Source organism: Crocuta crocuta, unplaced genomic scaffold (genome assembly GCF_008692635.1).
Source record: "Crocuta crocuta isolate KB4526 unplaced genomic scaffold, BGI_CrCroc_1.0 scaffold338, whole genome shotgun sequence".
In the NCBI taxonomy this organism is placed as follows: Eukaryota; Metazoa; Chordata; class Mammalia; order Carnivora; family Hyaenidae; genus Crocuta; species Crocuta crocuta.
This window is the reverse complement of record NW_027529183.1, coordinates 1289512-1309650: the sequence shown is the minus strand read 5'-3', so window position 1 is coordinate 1309650 and position 20139 is coordinate 1289512. Positions and strand designations below refer to the sequence as shown.

General features: G+C 38.9%; 1 protein-coding gene across 1 annotated transcript in view; it reads left to right on the top strand.

Moving 5' to 3' along the window:
• LOC144226736 (lipoxygenase homology domain-containing protein 1-like) overlaps positions 1–20139 on the top strand; it is a gene marked incomplete at its 5' end in the record, with an annotated part of 224823 nt that overhangs the window by 172399 nt on the left and 32285 nt on the right. The window contains 1 exon segment of the mRNA XM_077758257.1: positions 13753–13972. Within this exon segment, the coding sequence (XP_077614383.1) occupies positions 13753–13972 (220 nt within the window).

The window sequence follows — 20139 nt, the reverse complement described above, 5'->3', positions numbered from 1 at the left end:
AAGTTCGTAGAATACTAAGAATGAGGAAAGCTTTTAAGTGGCACCAACCTAGAATGAATGGGCACTCAAAATAAACCAAAAGCGAACAAAACAAAACAAAAGAAACAATGCAAACAAATCAAGCCCCAAATAACTTAGCACTAAGAGTGCTGTCCTTTGGTGCCTATGTAGCACATAGTAGATGGTGGTTTCTCTGTGGAGAACAAGGTGCTTGATGGATGGTCATTAGAACATAAAACCTGGTGCATTTTTTCAGAATTCACTATGTAAATTCTGTGGCCCATAGGCCCTGTAATGGGACTCTGTCTGTTGGTGGGAGTCATGAACGTGGAATTTAGGTTCCCAGTCTGCCCCCATGAAGGAAGAGCTCTGGTTACTGTGTTTCCAAAGCTTTCACAACAGTAAAAATGGTGGAGGGGAGCAGCTGGGTGGCTCAGTTGGTTGAACGTCCAACTTTGGCTCAGGTCATGATCTCATAGTTCATGAGTTCGAACCCCACATCAGGCTCTATGTCAAGAGCTCAGAGCCTGGAAACTGCTTCAGATTCTGTGTCTCCCTCTTTCTCTGTCCCTTCCCTGCTCTCACTCTGTCTCTCTCTCTCTCTCAAAAAAATAAATCAATATTAAAACAGATTTTTAAAAAAATGTGTGTGGGGAGGGATGGGTGAGAGTGAGAGAGAAAAAGAGAGAAGGAAGAATACTAGTTCTAATATTGTAAATTTTAAAAAATAGATGCCTGCTTTGAAGTTCTATTTGCTAATGTTAAGACTTTCCAGAACAATAGTTCATACTTGGCTCAGTTGTAGGTAATTATTCTAATGGGTATTAACTTATGTCTAGACATGACCAGTTTGTCTTTGCTGCTAATGGGATTATTACTTCTGAAATTTTAATACAACGTGGCTATGAACCTGTAGCATACTGATAGATCCTAATTTGACCATAACATTGTCTGCATGTTGCAGATTTCTTGTCTACTAGCCTCAACAAGGCATTGCATCTTACCTCTGTCTTTCACAGGTATAAATGTGAAACCTTGGGGGATTTCCCTTACAAAGAAAGATAGATTCTTAAAAAGAAAACCCTTACTCTCCAGTTATAAACAGTACCAAAGAGAGAAAGCAGTAGAGTATTTAATAAAGTCACTGTGACCACATAGGGATTTACCTGATGAACTAAAATTTTGAAAGCTATTCTAAGATGCATAAAGGGCCAAAATTAAGAAGACATGGAAACAAATAGCAGGAGCTTTCCTTTCTCTTTTTTTCTTTCTTTCTTTCTTTTTTTTTTCCAGCACAAAGGGGTTTATTCGAGAATTGCAATTCAGGACATGCAGGAGCCTTCAAAATATGTCTTCATAAAGCTAAAGCCTTGTACAACTCGAGACATGTGGAAAATGCTAAGGGCCATTGAAAGCCAGGAAGAAGACAGAAACAAAGGGCTACACTCTTTGCTTGTGTCAGATGGATAATGTGAACAAAACCCAGGAAAGAGAGGGGACTACCAAACCCTAATGGGATTTCAATAAGACTGTTCTCTAACCTGGAAATATAAAGGCAAATCAGGTAGACTTTCAGCCCAAGAAATTAAGGATGTGGTCAGATAAAATATGGGGAATAGAATGTGCCCCCAAATATGTTCCGAATCCCTTTTCGTGTCCACTTCCAACACCCGAGTCGAGGTCCCCATGTTCTGTCACTCAGATGAGGCATTGCCCTCTTACACAGTCCTTTTGCTTCGGCTTTTACTCCTGTGCCGTCTTTCTTTTGCACAGCAGCCAGGGAAATTTTTTTAAACCATAAACCAGATCAGGTAATGTCCTGCTTACAGTCCCACCCTTGACAAATGGTACCTGTCTACCTCTTTGTCCTCCACCCATTCTGCGCTTCTTCTGGCTACAAAAGCCCATTTAACTTCTTTCTACTCAATTGAACAATCCAGACTCATTCCCACTTTAGGACCTTTAATAGATCATGGTAGCTATTCCCTCTACATGCAATGTTCTCTCTCCTGATATCTACCAACTAATATCTTTATGTCATCCACACCTCTGTCTGAATATCACTTTCTCAGAGAGGCCTTCCCTGGACATCCTACATAGAATGGCCACCCACACATCTGTGTAGGGGACTAAGCACCTCATTGCTTTTTTTCTCATCTGTGCCCATTGTTGCTCTCACCCCATTAGAGAAGGTCTACAAAGATAGGTACACTGTCTATTTTATTCACTACTGTCTCTCCCAAGTACCTAGGACAGTGTATGGTATGTCATAGGCTCTCAATAACACATTTGTAAGAATGAATGAATGAATGAATGAATGAATGAATGATGAAGAGCTGGGAGAAATAAACAACAAAGGAGCTCGATGTAAGTTAGAGTTGGTGTCCTGGGAATGCTTTTGGAAGAGGTGGGGTCAGGTTGGAACTATGCCCAGGGCTTGGAAAGGTGGAGAGAGAACTGGGCACATACTCTGGGCTTTGGAAGCTGGTGAGGAAAGAGCCAGCCTAAAAAGAAACTTGCATGGCAGGGAGTGGTAGGGAATGAGACTAAACAGAGTGGTGTCCGATGAATGGCAGAAGGGTTTGAAAACTACCCAGAAAGATCAGTGAATCTGGCAAATCGAGTGTATTCTGTGTATGTTTGTTGTGTGCAAAATAAAACTATGTTTACCACAGATAAAATGTTGTCACAACTAATTTTCTAAATGATTTCCTCACTTCTATAGGAAGCCATTTTGGTGGTGGTTGTTGTTAAATGACTCTAGAAACCCTTATCGTTACATCTGTTAATTCTACAGATGTTCACACGGACATAAAGTAACAATTTTTCTCTAAAACCAGCATACGCTCTTCATTTGAATTTATTAGACTTGGGTTATAGTATTATGAATTTCTACTTGCAGAAAAGGTCATAATTAATATATGACCTATTTTATTTTATTTTATTTTCAGAAAAGAACCATGAGACACTTGTCATAATTGGGAAATGTGACAGTTCCTTCCAGAGCTTGTATTTCCTGTCGTAAAGCTTGACCATCCCAGTGCTGACAACCTGGGCTTCTCTATAAAATAAGTAGCAGACAAAAACAAAAACATACAAATAAAAACTTGGTCATTTTTAACATTGCAAAGATGCAGTGTGTTAACAATTGCTTAGCTCACTTTCTCATGCCAAGGTCAATTTAAGCTGCCTTGGTCAGGATTGAACTTAACTGACAGTTCTGAACCAAATCTGTGCTGGAGGCCTGCATTCTTAATTTGCATGTTTCCTATGCGGCCTTGGACTAGCTACTTTAGCTCAATTTCCTCAACTGTGAAATGGATTCAATAAACAGTGTCATTGCAAAATGCAAACTGTAGCTGAAATAAGCCGTATGCTAATGACGGCCTGTTCTGACAAGAGATTTCCTGTCCTCTCGCTGCCATCAACACTAAGACATGCCATTTTGTAAAAATCCCTCAGATTTATTTAGGTGGAGACTTTTTGTTCCGAATGGCATTGATCTCACAAAACACACGAAGACTAGGGAGCAGTGAAAAGTCCAGCAAGGGAAACTAAGAATAACAAAAGACCTCTTGATGCAGAAGGGCATCTAGGTGGGGCTGAGTCAGAATGCCAGGCTCAGCTTTACTTAGGGAGAGTGGCTGCCGCCCGAGGAAAGGGAATGAGGCCTGGGGTAGCAGCCCTGCATAGAGCCTTAGGGTGAATGCCCACTGGAAAAAGCAGCTATGCAACTACTTTGAGAGGCAAATTACTATTTGTTCGACTTTGTCCTGAAGCCATAGGATCTTTTATTTTTTAATAGTTTATTGTCATGTTGGTTTCCATACAACACCCAGTGCTCATCCCCACAAGTGTCCTCCTCCATGCCCATTACCCCCCTCCCCTCTCCCCCATACCCATCAGTCCTCAGTTTGTTCTCAACATTCAAGACTCTCTCATGGTTTGCCTTCCTCTCTCTCCCTGTTTTCCCCCTTCTTCTCCCCAACGATCCTCCGTTAAGTTCCTTCTAATCCTCCTATACGTGCAAACATATAGTATCTGTCCTTCTCTGCCTGACTTATTTCGCTCAGCATAACACCCTCAAGGTCCATCCATGTTGCTACACATGGCCAGATTTCACTCTCTCTCATTGCCATTTACTATTCCATTGTGTAGATAAACCACATCTTCTTGGTCCATTCGTCCGTTGATGGACACTTAGGCTCTTTCCATGTTTTGGCTATTGTTGAGAGTGCTGCTATAGGATCTTTTCTGCCAAGATCTCAGAACAAGCCAGATACTGCAAAGCCCAGGGGACACAGAGCAAAAAAAAAAAAAAAAAAAAAAAAAAAAAAATGGAGGAGGAAGTTGGCAGTGACGGACAGCAGTTCTGCGGGCTGGAGTCTTTTGAGAGCAAAGCCCTGGTGATGGGGCTGGCAGCCTGCGGGGCTCAGGGCACCTGGATGTTACAGGGAAGGAGGGCTGGGGAGCGGTGGGAGCAGGCTGGTGTGGTGCCCTGCTGAAGGGCCCAGAGCACGTTTGGGAGATGGGGGTCCTCACAAGAGGAGAAGCAGTCGTGGTCTCCAGAAATCCACAGACGGAAACAGCAAGGGGAGAGTTCGGGCTGGAGATGTCTTCGAGACGAAAAATGCAACAGCAGAGTGACAATTCATGTAAAAGTTTGGAGGAGTGCAAGGTGGCACCACTCGAGGTTGAATCAGTGGTGTGGGGCAGGCCAGGCGCCATCCCCTGGACGAAAAGAGAGAAATGGGAGAGAAGAAGGCAGTGGTAGAGGATCAAGAACAGAAAGTAAACCAAGGTGTTTTGGCAAAAGAAGCAAGAGAAGAGGTAATGATAGCCATAAAAATGATGGAAGAGACTTTGTAGAGTTATGGAGGGATTATGATATATCCGTGAAAGAGGTCCTCAGGTTCCACACAAAACCAGTAGAAAGGGACCCCATCAGTTACACCTTGGCAGCCTTCTGGAAAGCTAAGATAACCAGCCCTGCAGGTGTCTGTCCAAAAAAAAATAGATGCTGCCACACCACACAAATAATTTACAGAAATATATGGACACCAATTTCAGTAGACTTCTACTGTCTAAAAGAAATTATATTATCGGGGCACCTCGATGGCTCAGTCGGTTAAGCATCTGACCTTGACTCACATCATGATCTCACAGTTCATGGGTTTGAGCCCTGCATTGGGCTCTGTACTTACAGCTCAGAGCCTGGAGCCAGATTTCTCTCTTGTTTCAGATTTCTCTCTCTTCCCTCTCTCTCTTCCCCTCCCCCACTCACACTCTGTCTCTGTCTTTCTCAAAAATAAATAAACATTTTTTTAAATTAAAGAAATTCTATTACTTATTGGTTTGAGTCCACATTCTGCTTCACTATATAATGGAAGCCAATTTAATATTTTCCAAAACTCTGCCTTCCAATGTGTAGAAAGGGGATACAGATATTTACTTCTTATGTTGGTTGTAGGCATGAAAGTATCAATAGAGGCAGCAGCCTTGGTGGTGGATAAAATATCGGACCCTGGAAAAGGAAAGGAACGTAATTTAATGTACTCAGTTGGAAATATTAGTGTGAACTCATGACCTTCAAAAGACACATATTTTCTGGTCTGTCTCCACTAATCGTCCCTACGGCAGCCACACTTCCACCCACCTGCAGCTCTCATGTGCCCCATAATGCCTATATTTTGTCCCTGACAATGCACGCTACTAAAAAGAACCAGGATACCTGCAGAGGAAATTGATTCCATGTCTTTGAGCCAAAACAGAAACAAAAACAACTCCAGAATTGGTCTGGAATATCCTTTCGTTGTCTGGAATCCCAATGATAACTTCAAAAATGTCAAGGGCAGTGCTGAAGGACAGAAGAGCAAATTTAAAGGGGGCTTGCACTAGCTAAGCTCCAAGCACCATCTTCATAATAGTGATAATAATCATAATAGTTAATTGAAATAAGTGGAGACTGTGAACAGCTATGAATTAGTAATTATATTCAGAAGAGAAAAGTGAGTATAAAATGTTCAAAATGTAGTTATAATACAAAGAAGGGTATATATAATAGTGTATGTTTAATTTATAGATTTTAATAAAAGGAGTGCTAATAAATGAGATTCCTTTAAAGCCTTGTGCCATGTGAAATTGTAATAAATTCACTTTTATAAAAGATGTAAACAACCTGCAAAATGCAACAGAAAAAAATTACCCAGAGAGTAGCATATTTGATTGCAAAAAATCATTTTTCAATATACCCACTGTGATTTTGGATTGTTTTGATGTCCCTTCATATCATAGTTTTTATTACCTGGAATATAAAAGAAAGAAATTGGGGGGAAAATGAATCATTAACAATTTAATTTAAATTATGAGTCAATTTAACTCCAACTCTCCTACATTTTGTAAATTGTTTATTCTATAGATGCAAATGTATTAAAATTAAAACTGCACATTTATTTTATGGGCATCTTGAATCTATGAGTATTTTGTTTGTTATTTTAATTATGTATCTCTTTATAAGTACAGAAATGTATGCATTTCTATCTGTGTGGGAAGGAAGAAAAAAATACAGAGAATTGCAATTCAAATAGTCCAGGAAAAAGTAGATATTATGCGGAGGTGGAGAAGGCCTGCCTTCACCTGCTGACATCAGAATTGGAGCGTGGGTCACCATGTGCTCCAAAAATGACAAGTTAGCCAAATGCCTAGAGGAAAAATAAATGTGGACAAATTGTCTCATCTCCTAAGACATGAGACCCCTAGATGGTGTTGCTAATTATAACAAAATGCTGGTAAGTACATACTTTTTGACCTTTTTATTATATATTTATAGAGTCACAAGAAGTCTCAAAGAAAGTTCAGAGAGACCCCATGCACCCAGTTACCTTCCCATGGATTCATCTTACAGAGTTACAGTTCAATATCAAATCAAGACTTTGGCATTTGTACAATCTGTATGTATAGTTACGTGTCATTTTATCAGGTGTATAGATTCACGTAGCCACCACCGCAGTCATCACATAGAACTATTTCATACCCCCAGAGATCTCCCTTGTGTCATTTACTGTCCCAGACCCCACCGCGCTCATGCACCATTCCTGACAAACACTGTCTGTTTTTAATCTCTGTTAGCTTATCGTCTTGAGAATGTTATATCATTGGAATCATACAGCTACATGAGGTTTTTGCTTTTCATTGAGCACAGTGCCCTTGAGATCCACTCAGGTTGTTGCCTGTTACTGGTAGATTTTTTCCCTTTTTATGGCTGAGTAGTAGTCAATGTCAGCTACTCTGGCACTGATGAAGGTGGAACCGATATACAGAATTGATCACAGTCTGTTTACATTTGTCCAAGATGTATCAAAAAAATATCCCTGCTGTGTTGGAATAGGTCAAAGATCTATGCTATGAGACAGTGGCTTTAACCTTAATCACACAACCCTTTTTGTAAAGATGATAGCATTTTTTCCCCAACAGAATTCCTTCACTCTCAAGAACACAGATGGTACAATAAGGGAAAAGCCATTTTTTTTTCATTCATTTGGGCAGCACTAATTGGATTGCATATTACTACTAATTTTTTTAAAAAAGCAACAATTTGAAAGTATGGTTAAGAATTTATTTCTAGGTCCTGGGGCTCAGCTATTTACTAGGAGTATGTCATAGAAAATTATCATAGTTTTGCAAAATAATATCAATTTTTTTCATCCAGCAAAATCTTGATGGCAAGGAGGATGAAAGAAACATATGAAGGTTTAAAGATACCAAAAATTATTTATTCAACAAATGTTACATTAATTTTTACATGTCAAATGCTTATACATACTAAGGATACAGAAAGGAAAACAGAGCTTAGGTCCTCAAAGGGTTGAGTCCAGTGGGGAAGATAAAGTCAACAACCAAAAAATACCAAATACTGAAGTTTTCTCAAGAAATTGAGACTAGAGGGGCACCTGGGTGTCTCAGCTGGTTAAGCCTCCTACTTTGGCTCAGGTCGTGATCTTGCGGTTCGTGGGTTCGAGCCCCGCGTTGGGCTCTGTGCTGACTGCCAGCCCAGAGCCTGGAGCCTGTTTCAGATTCTGGGTCTCCCTCTCTCTCTGACCCTCCCCTGCTCTCGCTCTCTCTCTCTCGCTCTCTCTCTCTCTCTCTCAGAAATAAATAAAAAAACATTAAAAAAAGCAATTGAGATAGAGTGTGTCATGTCTCACCCTTAGCTTAGAGCTAGTAGTTTCCAAATCTTCAGGGGCTCTGAGTAGCCAGTTGTTTGAGAAGCTCTTTTCTCTGAAAGGTGAGGTCAGTGTCAGGGACTGGAGACTGGGAAAACGTGGTCACATCTGAGATAATGAGGTTCTTTGAATCTTTTAAGACTGGGGAGACCAGGGCTTTTGAACTTGTGACTGGCACCAAAAATAAAAAATAAGGCATTCTTTAATCCAGACACTCATGTCTAGTTTCACAGAAGGAATCCTAAACGTTCTAGAACATAAACTTTCCCTTAAAAAAAAATCTATTATTTACTAATTGAGTCAAGAAAGGTTTCTTTTGCAGCTCTTTCAAGGGGAATGACATTGTTGGCGTCTAGAAAACTCCAGGGGACAGGGCTTCTGGAAAAGTACTCACCAATGATAACCAATGAAAAATTATGGGCATGTCAGGACTTCCTATCTCTTTTTAGCGGGGTACATTGGGATTGCTTAACATTAGGAATATTTGCCTAGGACTAGCAGAGGAGAAAAGCATCTTATTTTCATTTTCCTGTTGTATAATATAACAAGTTGTTTATGCTTATGGTTTTTCTATGTTTATTTTTAGTGGTGTCCTTTATGTTCTCTTAAAAACTTACCCTGATAATATTCAGTGTCTCTCACATATTAAAACCCAGGTTTCCGGTCTATATGTCCACATTCCTGTCCAGAGTTTGTAAGACATAATGTTCTTTTTGAATGACAATACATACGTAAAATGAGATATCCTTTATAAATTGAGACATGGAGTGGGGGTGGAATGCCCCAGATGGGATTTCAGTGATCACAAAGCTCATGTGTCCCAGTATGGTTTCTTCCAAACTATGAAACTGTTCTTAAACAGAGAATACAGACTTTGTAGACCGTGAGATTTTCATCTAGAATAGAATGTGTTTTTAAAATAACTCCTTTGCCATTTATTAAAAAAAATACTGAAGTCTGCACGAAGAGATTTAGCATCTCCAAGTTAGAAAAATCCAACTGGTCAGTAATTACATATGCAAAAAATGTCTGGATTAAGATGTACATCTAAAAGTAGATACCTGATGGTAGCTCTATTTATGGTGAGCACAGCATAACATACAGAGGAGATGAATCACTATGTTGTACACCTGAAACCAATGTAACATTGTGTGTCAACTATACTCAAATAAAAAATGAATTCGCTACCAAATTTTTCTGCAAACAACCAAATAAACAAAACCTCCCAGAACTAGAGCTCTGAAGAGGAAGTATCTTTTCCATAAACTTTTTGTATGAATATGTCACAGATCCACCAGTCACGCTCTCTTCCTAGAAAATACAGGTTATTCCTTCAGTGTTCTGTATCTGAACATTCTCTTATAGGCTATACAATTTTTGCGTACAAAAGCCTTTATCTTTGGAAAGGTACAATATGCATTGTACTGTGCAATTTACAAAAGGAATGTATTTATTCAAGTTCATTTTTCGGCTTTGAGCATCTTTTCTGCTATTTTTTGCATGAATATTTCCATTTTCAAGACAATTGAAAATGGCCTCTTTTTTTGGTGATAATCCTCACATTCTCTCTTGAGTACCCCTCAAATGACTACCTAATTTTCCCAACTATTTCAATCACAGGAGCTCCAAGAAAAGGGGTGGCCCGAACACAAAGTACAATAGAGCTCCTGGGTATTTTTAAAGACCTCTTCACACCTCTCAGTTCTCTTCTCTGTCCTGACACCTGCCATGGGCTGCTGGCCTATGAATCACAGTGTTTTCACAAGATTATCTCATTTGGTCCTTACAAAAGCCCTCTTTTTACAGAGAGAAACTTGAGACTCAGGGATACAAAATGACGTGAGAGCACTCAGACTCGGGCCTGGTTTTCTGATCGCAAGGACTGTGCTTTTCCTCTCCTGCTCTGCTTCTAACGACTGGCCTCTGGACTATAACGCCTACCCTGTGGTCAGGAACCCCGTGCCCGAGAGCCCTGGGGGTTCGGCTGGCTGGTGAGGACGTGATCTTCCTCGGTTTATCCCCTCCTCCCATCTGCCCAGCTCAGTGCTGGAGGGTCAAAGGCACAGAAAAACAATACCTGTAGGACTGAAGTAAATGGACTTGAGTGTCTTGTTCCCCCTATATTTTTCACCTACCTTCTTCCATTCCCCTTTGGGAAGAATCATAATAATTACTAAGGTCACCACTGTTTGTTTAGGACCTAGTATGTGTTTAGTTGACCAGTTTTCGCTAATTAACGTGTCCCTTATCCTCACAAACTCTCACTAAAGTGATCCTTAATTACTCCATTTTGTGAATGAGGAAGCTGAAGTTTAGAGAGAAGATGTAACTTCCTCAAGATCGCCGTGCGGGGGCGGGGGGAGGGGGTCTCAGTACTTGGGTTTGGGGGGTCCCTCTGTGTGCTCGGGTGTGGTGCTATGTACCTCCAGCCCAAGTAGTCACTCCCGGTCCATTTCTTGGCAGGAGCGTGTGCATTTGCTAATTATCTATGCAAGCCCGAAAGGACACTAGATTCTGTTCAAACGGAGAGAATAAAACCTAGAACTGGAAGATTTCAGGAACAATAGTTTCAGATTCAGGAAGGGCGTTCACTCCTCTTGGTATTGCTCATACCATTTGCTGTCTTCCCCCCTTCGTGGACATGCCGTTTATTCCTCAACGTCCACATTGCTTGCTACGTGCACTACTCGTCCTAAACCGTCTCATACTTTCCTTGCTTTGTTTATTTCTCACTTTGAATGTATTGGATTAGCGGTTCACGTGAATGTGAGAGCTCTGTTTTTTCCCTATTTATATGCTTGCTTGGAGCAGTGTTTGTTTGTAATAAAAAATCGTTAAATGTTTAAAATGGTTTAATTTACTCAGTCCAGATTTAAAATGTTCTTGGGAGCAGTGTATACAATAAACAGAATAATTTTTAAAATGTGAATATGCAAAGTGCTTTATTTTCTTACTTAAATCCAGTGTTAACTTAATCCATTTTTTTTGTTAATAATTTCAAGTACCCAAATCAGACATTTCAAAGAACATGTTTTTAGAGCTTACTGTTCTGGTTACGTAGTAGTTTACTGATATTCTTATAATTTTTAATATGTCACATTACAGCAATAAGAATGGACTATATTTCTTCTGCCTTCCTCTTTCTGACCCTGTATCTTGCAATCCATATACCTTTTTGGTCCTCAGGTTGAAAAAATTTTTTATTTTAATCTGTGACCATATACTACGTTAAGCATAATTCTCTTTCTGGAGACTAACCAAGCCATGATGTGGTCCATCTGTATGATGCAAAGCCATCCTACATCGAGAATAACGTTGTGTGTGTTTTCAAGTGTGGAAATTAAATGCAGAAAGCTAAAAACAGTTATGTGCAAGGATAATTTCTTGGCATATTCCATCTGTACTTTTTTAAAGCGGAGGTGACCCAGGTTGACTACATTAAGCCAGAACAAAGAGTTCCAAATCCGTTTGGCTACTGTGTTAGAAGTAATTTGGGAGCAGTCTGTAGCACGAGCCAGACTGTGGTGCAGTCGTTTGGTTCTGATTTTCTTGGCTAACCCATGCCCACGTTGTGTGTGGATAATGCTTTAGTTTCTAGATGATGGCACCATTCAGCTTTTGTTTACAATTACCTATTTTTACCATCCGGGACAGACATAGGCTTCATTAATTTCAATTTTATGTGTGATGCCCAAATACCAATTTTAATTTCTTTCTGTGAATGCTGGACCCTGTCTTTAGATTAATCTTGTCTTTAAATTAGGTAAATTTAGGCATTTTCTAATTAGCGCACAATTCTGATGGATAAAACAGTGGCTGCTAATACTTACTGAGTGCTATAGACTTTATAAGGTTTGTACTATTATAGTGTTCAGGTGGGGACCCTGAAGCTTAGAGAAGTTGGACACACTTGCTGCCAGCAAGGGTTGGGTAACTTTCACCTCCAGATTTCATTTCAAAAACCAGGGTTTTAGCTACCATGCAAGTTTGCCTTTGAGCGGATTTTGGGATGGGATCTCTATTTTTCTCTCCTGCTTTCCACCACCTGCAACTCTGACTCAGTAGGAGGTTGGTTATCTATACTGAGCACCAACATCAGGATTTTCTACATGAGAGTATTTCTGGAACACTGTTCCAGAAATAATAGGAGGGACCCAACTACTTAGCTCAACTCTGTTGAACTCCGTGCATCCTGACCAAAAGGAATTTTGGCTGGAGGACAGAATTTATTCACAGCAATTATCACCAATACAGCAACCTGAAATTATATTACCAGTAAAAAACATTTTAGTGGAAAAAATGTGGTAGGTCTGCATAAACTCTGGAGTAACTTCCTGTGGCGATGTGAATGTTTATGGCAATACAAATACCAAAGGGGAGAAAATAAGTTAGGTGGAGGGAGACAAAATACCAGAAGCACATAATATTGTTTCTAGTTATAGTGTCACATGGTACATAACTAAGGTACCTTAAAATAGGGAGATTAGTCTGATGTATTTGGGGGGGCCTCATCTAAATTGTATGAGCCCCTGAAAGCAAACATCTTTCTCCTGCTGGTAGCAGAGGGAAAGTCAGAGATACCAAGCATGAGAAGGGGTCTTTGTGCCCTTTGTTGGCCTGGAAATGAAGGGGCTGCATGTCAAGGCAGAGAAACCTCAGTCCTAAATCCACAGGGAACTGGATTCTGCCACCAACCTGGGTGAGCCTAGAAGCAGAACCCTCCTCAGGGCCTCCAGAGGAGAGCCTAGTTCAGCCCTTACCTTGGGTTCATCTTGTGAGACCCTGAGCAGAGAGCCCAGTAGAGCCACGCAGTGCCTGGATTTCTGATCCACAGGACTGGAAGGCAGTAAAGGTCATTGTTTGCAACAGAAAGCTGATGTAGTACAATAATCGATCAATTTTTTTCATACAGAAAGAAAAATACTGCTCCTTCTGAATAGTGGACGATACTCGAGATATCTATCTTGTCAGGTAATTAGTTGGTTGGTGAGGTGCAGAAGGGTATAAGGCAGAATTGCTTGTTAGTCATATGACCAACACTCGTGCAACGTCATGGTCTTTCCAACACCACTCTGTTTCAGGGCTACCTGGTTAGCCCTACTATAAATCCCAGAAGCATATATGATTTCTTTTCCTTAGAATCCCTCCTTAATGGGAATATCCAACCTATAATAGACACCAGAGAAGTAGATTATCATCTTCAGGTCACACTACCAAGTAAGTAGTGTATGTCAATGACTATAATAAAACATTTATTTTGCAAGGTAATAATAATAAGTTGTTTAAAAAAGATGTGGTGAAAACGAACTGGATTTATTCTGTTGGTTTCTTCATGGTCAGTGGAGTCATGCTTTGCCATATGTAAAGCATTCCATAGAGTTACAAGTAAATAGTTCTAAGGAAAATCAGTAAGGAGCATGTGTGGGGAAAACAGATATTGAGTTCAAAATGGAATATGAGTTTTTGATTTGAAAAATCAAATCAGAAATGTGGGGACTTTTATTTCCCCCCTTTTTCCTTTTTGTTGTAGATTAATCTTAAAGGTATTGGTGAAATCTATAAAATACGCATTGGACATGACAACAGTGGACCGGATCCCGGGTGGTATCTGGAAGAAATTAGGCTTGAAAATACAGACACGTGCGAGCTGTTTTGTCTAACTGTTGGCTCCTGGATTGCTGAGAATGAAAATAATGGAGATACGTGGAAAGAACTGCCCATTGTAAGAACTAATAAACCACCTTTGCCAGGTACATACCTTCCCTCCCTTTGTGAGACGTATTAAAAATTAAAACTTTTGAGATGATTTAGAACAGAGATGGGCAACCTTTTTCTGGAAAGGGCCAAACGCTAAATATATTATGCTTCTTGGACCATAAAGTCTCTCCAAACTGGCTAGCTTTGCTGGGGCTGTGAGGCAGCTGCAGATCACATGTAAACTAATGGTGTGGCTGCATGCCAATAAAACTTTATTTGTGGACACTGAAATTGGAATTTCATATAAGTTTCATTTGTCAAGAAATACTATTCTGCTTTCAATTTTTTTTAACCGTTAAGAAAAGTAAAAAGCATGGAAACAGGTGCTGGTAGATTTGGCCCATAGGCCATCGTTTGCCTACTTTTGATCTGGAATATTAGGCTTTAGGATTAGCATGGGTGTGGCCATTCAGAGGTGAAAATGTATATGCAGGGATGTATATGTGTGTCATCAATTCATCTTTCTGTAAACTGTTTTGCTAGCCATCTTAGTGTGGCTTTCTTCTTGGCTATACTATGTGAACACATGTAAGCCATCATGGATTTAGGAGCACCTGAATTCCCTTACTTTGTTTTGTTTTGTTTTGTTTTGTTTTGTTTTGTTTTGTTTTGCCTAAAGGTGAACTCACACATTGCTTTAATTCTCTCTCCATCCATTCCCTGCACTTCTCTGACAGCCACCTTATTTTTTGCTGCCGCTGCTGTAGTGAAAATGTTCTCTCTCAATGGATTCTGGTGGCTATTTTGTTCCAAATTTAATGACTCTGTGTGTGTGTGTGTGTGTGTGTGTGTGTGTGTGTGTGGTGTATTTTCTTGGTGTCCTAGATCTCTCCACTGTATTTGACATGGTTGAGATCATATTTAAAGAGGCAGAGATTTGGGGCGCCTGGGTGGCTCAGTCGGTTAAGCATCCGACTTCAGCTCAGGTCATGATCTCACAGTTCATGGGTTTGAGCCCCACATCCGGCTCTGTGATGACAGCTAGCTCAGAGCCTGGAGCCTACTTCAGAGTCTGTATCTCCTTCTCTCTCTCTCTCTCTCTTCTCTCTCTCTCTCAGAAATAAATAAAACATTTTAAAAAAAATAAAGAGGCAGAGATTTCTAGAGACTCTGGAACCAGGCGCATTTCAGTTAGTCTTGGCCTGGTGATGTGTTGAGCTGTGTTACCCTGGGCAAGATACTTAGCTTCTCTTAACCAAAAATACTTCATCTATGAAAGGAGATAAAAATAGTGCCTATGTCATGGTATTATTTTGGGTTCATGAGATAATGCACTTACAGGATAATGTTCTTACAGCACTTTGTTCCTGGCACATACTAATCATTCAATAAATACTAGCTATTACCATCATTGTTCTTAGACATCTCCAGCCCTGACCTCTGTCACATGATACCAACCTAGTGCTTCACTATTTTTATATAGTGTTTTCTCTATTTTTTTTTTTTCTATTTCTATCACTGGCTCCACTTGGTCCTGTTTCCTTGAACATAGGGATTTAAATGCTTGATTCCTCCCTGACATTTTGAGGCTCTCTCTAGCTTCTGTTAACTCTACAGAGAGGTGTAATTCTTCTTCACCCTCAGCTCTGTCCTCTTCCTTGCCTTGAGCCCCAGTGTTGCATCAGACATTTCACCACCTCATCATCTCCAACACCCATCTATGGTCTCTTTAGCTATTCCACACAAGTTAAGGTAAATGCATGTATGCAAACAGGTATTAAGTGCCAAATGTGTGCCAGGAGTACTGAGAACCAGAGGATATAAAGGTGATTCTGAAAGGGCTCCTATTCCCCAGAAGTTGTTCAGTTTTGTGGTTTCAGTTCTTATTTTAGCTCTAATGACTCCCCTCTTTCTGCCTTCTCAGCAGTTTCTTCTCTTCAGTCTCCCTCAGAAGTCTTCACTCCACAGCTCCCTAATGCTCTGAATCTACCACACCCCCCAAAGAGTAACCATCCCTGCCCCTCCACCTCAGCCTGCAAGGAGAGTCTGCTCTTTCTATCGAGTTCATAGTCCAAGTTCATATTGATTAGCCTTATCTCCCAGCAGGGGCTCCATTTTATATATTCTCAATCCCCGTTAGATTAGATTAATGTAGGGCACAGGACACATAGGCTTAATGCCACAGAAATACTTGTAGATTAATACAGATATAGCAAAAAAAGATTTAGGATAATACCAGCTTAATGAAAGGAAAAATAGTTAATTCTAATCCTTTATATTTATATATATTTTGACTGTTTGCAAAAACAGTTGCTCATAGAAAATCTCACTTAATACATAAATCTCCAGATCCTGACAGGTTTTGTTGCCCTAGAGTTATGTGGGGTGGTGGTAGTGTCCAGGGATGTCTGAAAGACTAGAGTGGAAAATAGAAAAGGGTCTTAAGAAGTTACAGGTCAGTATCCCTGATGAACATAGATGCAGAAACCCTTAACAATATATTAGCAAACTGAATTCAATAATACGTTAAAAGGATCATATACCATGATCAAGTGGTATTTATTTCGTGGGTGCAAGGATGGTTCAACATCTGCAAATCAGTTAATACGATATACCATGTTAATATAAGGATAAAAATCAAATGATCATCTCAATAGATGTAGGAAAAGTATTTGACAAAATTCAACACCAATTTATGATAAAAACTCAAAAAAGTGGGTATAGAGGGAAGGCACTTCAACATAATAAAGGCCATCTAAGACAAGCGCATGACCAACATCACGCTCAGTGGTGAAAAGCTGAAAGATCAGGAACAAGACAAGGATGCCCATGGTCACCATTTTTATTTAACATAGTATTGGAAGTTCTATCCTGAGCAATTAGGCAAGAAAAAGAAATAAAACGCATCTGAATTGGAAAGGAAAAAGTAAAACTGTCGTTGTTCGCAGCTGACATATTATAGATAGAAAGCCCTAAAGATTCTATCAGAAACTGTCAGAATTATATATAAATTACATATAAATAAATTAATTAGGTAAAGTTGTAGGTTACAAAGTCAATACATAAAACTCTGTTGCGTTTTTTTTTATAGGAACCACAAACTATCAGAAAGAACAATTAGGAAAGCAATCCCATTTACAGTTGCATCAAAAAGAATAAAACACACAGGAATAAATTTAACCAAAGCGGTGAAAGACCTATATACTGAAAACTACCAGACATTAATGAAATGAATTGAATAAGACACAAATAAATGGAGAGATATTCCAGTGCCAAAGCAATCTTGAGAAAGAAGAACAAATATGGAGGTATTACACTCCCTGATTTCAAACTATATCATAAAGCAATCAAAACAGTATGGCATTGGTATGAAAACAGACCCATATATCTATAGAACAGAATAGAGAGCCCAGAAATAAATCCATATGTATATGGTCAATTAATTTATGACAAAGAGTCATATAGAATATATGAGTCTATTCTATTCTATGAGTCTATATTCTATTCTATAGAATATAGAGTGGGGAAAGGACAAGCTCTTTAACAAATGTGTTGGGAAAACTGGACAGCTACATCCAGAAGAATGAAACTGGACCACTATCTAATTAAAGACTTGAACATGGGACTTAAAACCATAAAACTATCAGAAGAAAATATAGGAAGTAAGCTTCTTAGCTTAGGTCTCCATGATTTTCTTTTTTAAATCTGACATTGAAAGCAAAAACTAACAAAAGCAGAAGTAAACAAGTGGAATTACATCAAACTACAAAGCTTCTTAACAGCAAAGAAAACCAGCAACAAAATGAAAAAGCAGCTTCCTGAATAGGAGGAAATATTGTAAGCCATATATTTGTTGAAGGGCTAACAATCTAAAATAGATAAAGAACTCATATAATTTAATAAGAAAAACCAAATAATCCAATTTAAAAAATGGGCAAATCTAAATAGGTACTTTTCCAAAGAAGTGATGTATTGGACAGAGAGTAGCTACGCTTGTGAACATACCATAATGTATAAACTTGTCAAGTCACTACCCACTGTACATCTGAAGCTAAGGTAACATTTTCTGTCAACTATACTCAAAACTAAGTAAATAAAGGAACATTCGGATAACCAATAAATACCTGAAAATATCTCAAATCATAATCATCAGGGAAATTCAAACAAAAACTAATAAGATCACCTCACATCTGTTGAATAGCTATTGTCAAAAAGACAAGACATAACAAGTGTTGGTGGGAATGTGGAGAAAAGGGAGCCCTTGTGCACTGTTGATGGTGTAAATTGGTATAGGGTCTGTGGAAAACAGGATGGAGTTTCCTCAAAGAATTAAAAATAGAACTATCTTATGATCCAGCCATTTCACTTCTGGATATTTATCCAAAGAAAATGAAAACGCTATTTTGAAAAAATATGAGGACCTCTTAAGTTTATTGCAGCATTATTTATAATAGCCAACATATGGAAAGAACCTAAGTAACCATCAATGGCTGAATGGATAAAGAAACTTTGATGAAAACACACACACACAGATATATGTANACTGATATTATACCAAATAATTTTTATATTATAATTATGAAAATATATATACAAAAATTGTATATATTATACAATATATATGGTATATAATTATATGTACCAGTCAGTGTACATCATACCATGGTATAATATATATAATTTTGGTGTATATAATTACATTTATATACTGACATAATTACTTGGTATAATATATATAGTGTTGGTATTTTATGTATTATATATGTATTTATACATATATAATGAAATTTTATTCACCCATTAAAAAACATAAAATCTTGATTTGTAACATGGATGAACTTCAAGGGCATTTTGGCAAGTGACTAAGTCAGACAGAGAAAGGCAGATCTCTTTTATATGTAAATCTAAAAACAAAACAACAAACCAAAAAACCCAAGCTCATAGATACAGAGAAAATATTGGTGGTTGCAAGAGGTGGGGATAGGGGATGGGAGAAATGGGAAACTTCTTTTGTTAGTTTAAATAAATTGAATAAGAAATATAAAAAAAAAAAAGACTCACCGTGTTCTATAACATGAGTCATTTCTAACTGATGTAGGACTGTTAGAAATACAGAGTATATATGAGGAAAAATTAGAGCTGATATCTTGTAGTTGGGGAACAAAAAATTTAGAATCCGACGACCCCCGCCCCCGCCGTACTCTTCACCCTGTTGCTAACAGCTGTCAAGAATCCATTCTGCTTTTTGAAAATGATGTATAGAAGGATTTTGAAATCATGGCACCAATAAGAAACGGAAGGAATCTTTTTGGCCTGCTATATTAGCTATTTCTCAATCTATAGTGTCTTAAAGAGCTGCATTTTTTTTTAAAAAGTGAACTTTATTTAAACTCGATTAGACACCTATTTTGTACTTCTTCCAAGTGCTTCCTATTTGACATATGCACAGTTTGCTACTTGTAAAAAAAAAAAAAAACAAGTAGAAAGCAGTTGTAGGAGTTTTTTAAAAAATCCAAGATACAGAAGAAACTCCATTGTGCTTTAAATGAACTGTCGATTTGGGGTTCATTTAACTTTAGCGGCAATAAAGACTCAGCATGTCTCCCCTGCATCATTCTGTTCATCTTTTTCCCAAACTACCTAATGAAACTTCATCCATTAGCATTTCCCGTTTAAAGGGCTAATTTCTCAGCTGAAGCACACCAACCGTGTCTATAACATTTTCTCTGACAAAATAGTATAACGTGATACACAATACCTAGAGCCGATCCAATCCAGTCATGTTTCTCCAGTTCTGACAAATCCATCTATCTGCCCCTTTCCCAGGTTGATTATTTGCTCATTTAGGGGAAAATCATTAAAATAAGAAAGTGAAAAAACAATGACACCTTAATGTTCAGGTTTAACTGGAGATCAAAACCTACGGGTGAGCAAGCCGCAGCCCAGGCAGACTAAATAGTGCTTTTGGAGAGTCAGTCTTGGTGCCAAGAGGTTCATTTACTATTCTTGGGACATCAAGGGAAGCCACAGCAGAACCAAACCACTGACTGGATCCTTCTCTGGTTTGGGTTTGAAAGGAGGTCTACAGAGGGGTTGACCTTCAATATTTTGGGATTGTCTGTTCATCTGTCAGAATATTCCGAAGCTGGCCCAGGGAAGAGCACAAAGAATGATCACAGAGGAACTTCTTTTTAAAATGAAGCTATTAATACTCAGGATT